This window comes from Nylanderia fulva, unplaced genomic scaffold (assembly GCF_048542155.1).
Source record: "Nylanderia fulva isolate GAGA-0341 unplaced genomic scaffold, ASM4854215v1 Scaffold804, whole genome shotgun sequence".
Lineage (NCBI taxonomy): Eukaryota > Metazoa > Arthropoda > Insecta > Hymenoptera > Formicidae > Nylanderia > Nylanderia fulva.
Window position 1 is genome coordinate 28,269 of NW_028190922.1, and position 5,277 is coordinate 33,545.

At 40.7% G+C, this 5,277-nt stretch overlaps 1 protein-coding gene across 1 annotated transcript; it reads left to right on the forward strand.

Moving 5' to 3' along the window:
- The first annotated feature begins 749 nt into the window (after window positions 1–749).
- LOC146719961 (uncharacterized) lies at window positions 750–1,481 on the forward strand. Its single transcript, XM_085489362.1, has one exon. The coding sequence runs from the start codon at window positions 750–752 to the stop codon at window positions 1,479–1,481; it is 732 nt and encodes a 243-aa protein (XP_085345488.1).
- The last annotated feature ends 3,796 nt before the right edge of the window (window positions 1,482–5,277 follow it).

The window sequence follows — 5,277 nt, forward strand, 5'->3', positions numbered from 1 at the left end:
TCCTCAAATAATAAATTTTACTACGGCAAAGACGACGCGGAAATTACGATTTCCGAGGGATCGTACGAGCTGCAAGCGATACATGAATTTTTGAAACGCGCACTTTCCCGAAAACATAATGCTGTTAGTGATAAAGGTGTCGACGATGAAGATTACCCAATTGTGCTTCGCGCTAATTACAATACGATGAAAAGCGAGATTAAATGTGCATACAGAATAAACTTTAGCATGCCCAACAACATTGGATCGTTGCTAGGATTCTCGAATCATATGCAACCGCGAAAATGGTACGAATCGGACATGCCGATTAATATTATCAACGTAAACATTATCCGCATAGAGTGTGACGTGACCGCGGGTGCATACAGCAACGGTAAACTCGTTCACACGATACATGAATTTTCACCGAGGGTACCACCAGGATATAAGATATCGGAAACGCCGGCGCAGATCATTTACCTGCCGGTCTTCGTACGGAGCATTACTGATTTAGTATTACGCGTTGTTGACCAGAAAGGACAATTGCTTGATTTTCGAGGCGAAGAGATAACAGTTAGATTGCACGTACGACGGCGGGCGACAGCAACACCTCGTGCGGGATGCTCGTGTTGAAAAAAGACACAAAGAACACAATCAGGCTAGCAGCAACATCATTCGCTAATATCAAATCAACCACGAAGAAGAGACTCACCTCGTCAAACGTTGCGTTTTTACAATTTTTGGGATTTGCGGTGCGTGCCATCTGAACAATGACTGAGATTCTCAACATCGAGAAAAAACCAGTCTTTGACGATCGCATCGTCAAGATTGAGACTCACACATACAACCCGTTTGCCAACACAACATTTGGTCACAGAGATGAGATAAGAATAACCATACAACAACAGGATTTGTATACATTGCCGTACGAGAGTTTCTTATATATCGAGGGAGAACTGAAGATAAACCATCCAATTGAGGGATCCAATGTGACACTGGGAAATAATTGTGTCGCATTCATGTTTGACGAAATTCGCTATGAGCTCGATGGTGTGGAGATTGATCGCAACAGAAATGTAGGAATAACAAGTTTGCTCAAAAACTATGTAACGATATCATTCGATAGAAGCATGGTTATGAGTAACGCCGGCTGGAGTGATCCGATTTCTGCGAGTGGACACTTCAATTTCTGCGTACCGCTCTACATGTTGCTGAGATTTTGTGATGATTACAAACGAGTATTGATTAATGCGCGTCATGAGTTGATCCTAATACGATCGCGCAACGACAATAATTGCCTGTATGGAGATTCTGCACTGGAGCCTGTGATCAACATATTCAAGATACAATGGCGAATGCCACACGTGTTGTTGAGCGAGTTTAAGAAGCTGTCGATGCTGCGCGCTCTGGAAAGCGGATGTTACCTCAGCATGGGTTTTCGCTTGTGGGATCTATACGAATTTCCGCTATTGCAGCGTACGATATTTTTGTTTAATAAATAGTTTCGTTTAATAAATATATATTTTATTCATAATTTTTATACTTATTTTTTGTACATTACCGCTTTTTTTTTATACATTACCGCTATTTTTTATAAGGATATCGAAGGATAGGAAACATTTTTTTTTTAAAATAATAAATATTTTTGTATAATAAATATATTTTATTCATAATTTTTACATTACCGCCAGCATTGGCGTTACCCAAGGTGTACCACGTGGAGGATTGCCGGTCGGATTTACACCTCATGTGTATGTGTATGTGCGTGTGTGTGCGTGCGTGTACTTGTGACATGTGTTACAGTAGAGATAAGGACCCCACGGTTCGTCACTTTCGCGGTATTTATTGACTCCAAACCCTCTCTACTGTGTGTGTGTAATATAAAAATATAAAAAAATATAAAATAAACCTTAATATATATGTAATTGTACAGGTGACGGCGAGAGACAGCGGAGAGAGCCGGCGAGAGAGAGCCAGTGTGTTGCAGCGGCGACAGCGAGAGAGGGGATCGCAGTCAATTCATCGCTGTCAGACTGTGCCTCGGCATCTGCACATAGAAAATATAATAAATTATTTTACTATTATATATATATATTTTGATATATACTTACAGCCTTGACAGATTGGGCACAAGTTGGCCAGGAAGAGTACGAACACTCTTTCCAAACAATCGATGCAATAAAGATGCGGTACAATCTCTGTACCGCATCGTCACGTGCCTGTGCATTAGTGTGGTTGTCGCGAATCTTTCCCTGTTTCTCATAAAACAGGGAATGCAGATTCTCACTGACCCCCCTGGTGAGACGTATGCCGTTATAACGCATACCCACGTTTCTTCGCCGAGGGTTGCGATGGTCCGTACGTCTAACGTACGCGAGTGGTACGCCTCGCGAACATTATTTCCACTGTCGTACCCATCGTCGTGCAGTGGTTGGTCTTCTTCTTCTTCTTCATCATCTTCTTCATCATTACCATTGTCTTCTTCAACGATGGGTACATTAACCTCCATATCTTCAATATCATCTAAGATGATATTGGCTCTCCCTATCATATTCAGGGTCGTACATTTCGACATTGCTGTCGCTTGTCACTGTCGGATATAGTGATTACCTTCATCTCATCAGCATCGGAGATCACCATCACTTCTTGCTCGCCTTTTTCCATTTTTAATTGTAAAAAACAATTCACTCACTTCTATGATCGCCAGTGGTACTATGGCCCGGCAGCATCAGGGTCCTCATTATATATCCCGTTCAGCTCTTTGTGCTTCACATGCAATCGAACTTATCTCAGAAAGAAAGATGATCGATCATAAAAGAGCAGCCGCTGCAGCAGTTAATTATTGTTCTGTTTACACCTCGTGAAAATATGTCTCGACTCATTTACTACATCCTCTCTTCCACGCTTGATAAACTTATCTCATAAACACGTGCTATAACTCTTCGCATATGTTGTACACCTATTTAATCAAGCAAAAATAATAGGCTGCGAGTAGTAATCTGACGATGGTGATGGCCTCGGTTCTCTCATACTGACTCCTCTAGTTCTTGGTCCGAATCATAATCAGATGATTGTGTTTTGCATGACAACGTGTGAAGGCATATCCATGTCGCAAAATAAAGGTCTGTCCACAGTGAAATATTCTGCACAATTTTGTAGCGACGCTGATAACATGCGACTCGCTTGTGTCGTTTAGACGATCTGGTGCATCTGGATAACCCACCAGTCACTCTTAAAATGTCTTCGTGCATTTCCAGGAAATAGGCAACATCTCTTGTATGCGGTTTTTGTACCCAAGTTCGCGATTTCTTACGAATTGTACAACTGATGTCACCGCTTCACGTTTTAATAAATGAAAACGGGGTTATCTTTTTTTTCATCATAGCATGCCTCGAGATGTCATATACCATCTCTCAACATTCTCATAACACCTCGAATGATCTTTTACCGCTTTCTCCATTTTTAATGTCTGGCACTCATTTGCACTATATTACGCTTGTAACCTCATCCTATTTTCGCTGACATTCGCTGCAAATCCCTGACCATCGGTGCTAGACCATCAATATGCGTTCGCATCCCACAGGCCGATTGTAATGTTCGAGGCAGCGGACGATATGTCTGAACCTCCGGATTCGTCTTGATATGCTCCGGAAGCTTGTCCCATAAATACTCTACAAAATAGCCGCACTTTTGCAGTAAAAACAATCTTCGATATATTGTAACAGTTTGGCACTTAAACTGAGAATGTCGGACAGCACTTGATAGTATTACAAACATCTTGAATGAAGAGAGCGTGCGCTCGCCAATGGTCACCGTACTATGACTCGGCGGCATTAGGTCCTTATTATATATCCCGATCAACCCTTTGTTCGTCAACGTACAAACAAGAAAAATTTAGATGACGTAGAATTCGGGCCGCTTGTTTTGTTTATAATAATTCCTGCAGCCGCTGGTTATCGGCGCTGGTATTTCTTCCTAAGATAAACAATAAAGAACCGCCGCTTATTGGGGGAGGTACCGCGAAGGTGAAATGCAATCCCCCGCGAAAACATGTCGCAAGGGCAGCGAGGCCGCAAGCGGCGAGGTTGCAGGCAGCAACTGGTTCGCCCCGAAACTTTACCCGCTGATATTCTTAGAAATATACAGATAACGTAGAGATCATGTATCAACCCCCTTGATTGTCGACGTTCAGCCTGGATTAAGCGGCACGCCTTCTTAGAATTTGATTATCTTAGATTTTCAGAGAACTGATTGTCGGCGCCGGACCAAGCGGCACCCTTCTTAGAATTTGATTTTTCTTAAAATAACGATAACGCATGAGGAAAAGAAACGCAAACCCCCCCCCTCCTGATTGTCGCACAGCAGCCCTTTTTAATAATATTTGCTGTAATAAATTCTAATTGTCGCGCTCGATCCAAGCCTGGATTCACGGGGCCATTAATTTCTTAGAATTTGATTACCCGAATTTTTTATCTTATCTTATCTGTTTATGAAAACTTAATATCCTGGAATGGGTTTTTCTTTCTTTGTAAAGATATTGCTGGAATGTTTATCTTATCTTTTAATAAAATCGCTGGAATGGGTTTTCTTTTTTTTTATAACGTATAAGGTAACATAGCCCCTTATCAGGTATATGACCTCTTATCAGGTAACCTGAGCTATAAGATAAACTTTCTGCGATAAGACCCCCCGCCCGCGTGACTCATACCCCCTCGCACCTCGCACCCGCCCCCCCCTCAAGGACCTGATTAGAACCCCCTAGTATAACTACTGACTCCTAATATAACCAAAAAATTTTTAGTATACCAAAAGTAATATTGCCTTGGGCAGATTTTTTTTCCGTAGCAACATCCGCGTTTACTCTTTCACCCTGCTTACGATTTAGATTTTAAAAAAATTTTAAATATGTAATCACAACAAAGGAAAAACATCTCAAATGAAAGGCAAAACAATTTTCTCCAAGTGCCCCACTAGTGGGGTAAGTTGAGACAGGGGGGTGGGTAATTTTGGGCAATGAGTTAAAACTGAAATTAGATAGGAAATCATTGAAAAATAAATTTTTTATTTAAATAATTTTAATGAAATTAACCTTTACATTATTATAATATGTGACTTAAATTTTTCCAAATCTGGATAAAGTCATTTTTTGGAATTGACGCTCATCAGTTTTTTGCCCTTATACTCTCTCCTTCTTTTAAAATGGCATTTGCAGCTTTTTGAATTTTTTCCTTTTTTTGTAAAACTCTATTTTTTTTTTGCTTATTGCCCCATTAAAAAATAAAAAAACAAAAATTTAAA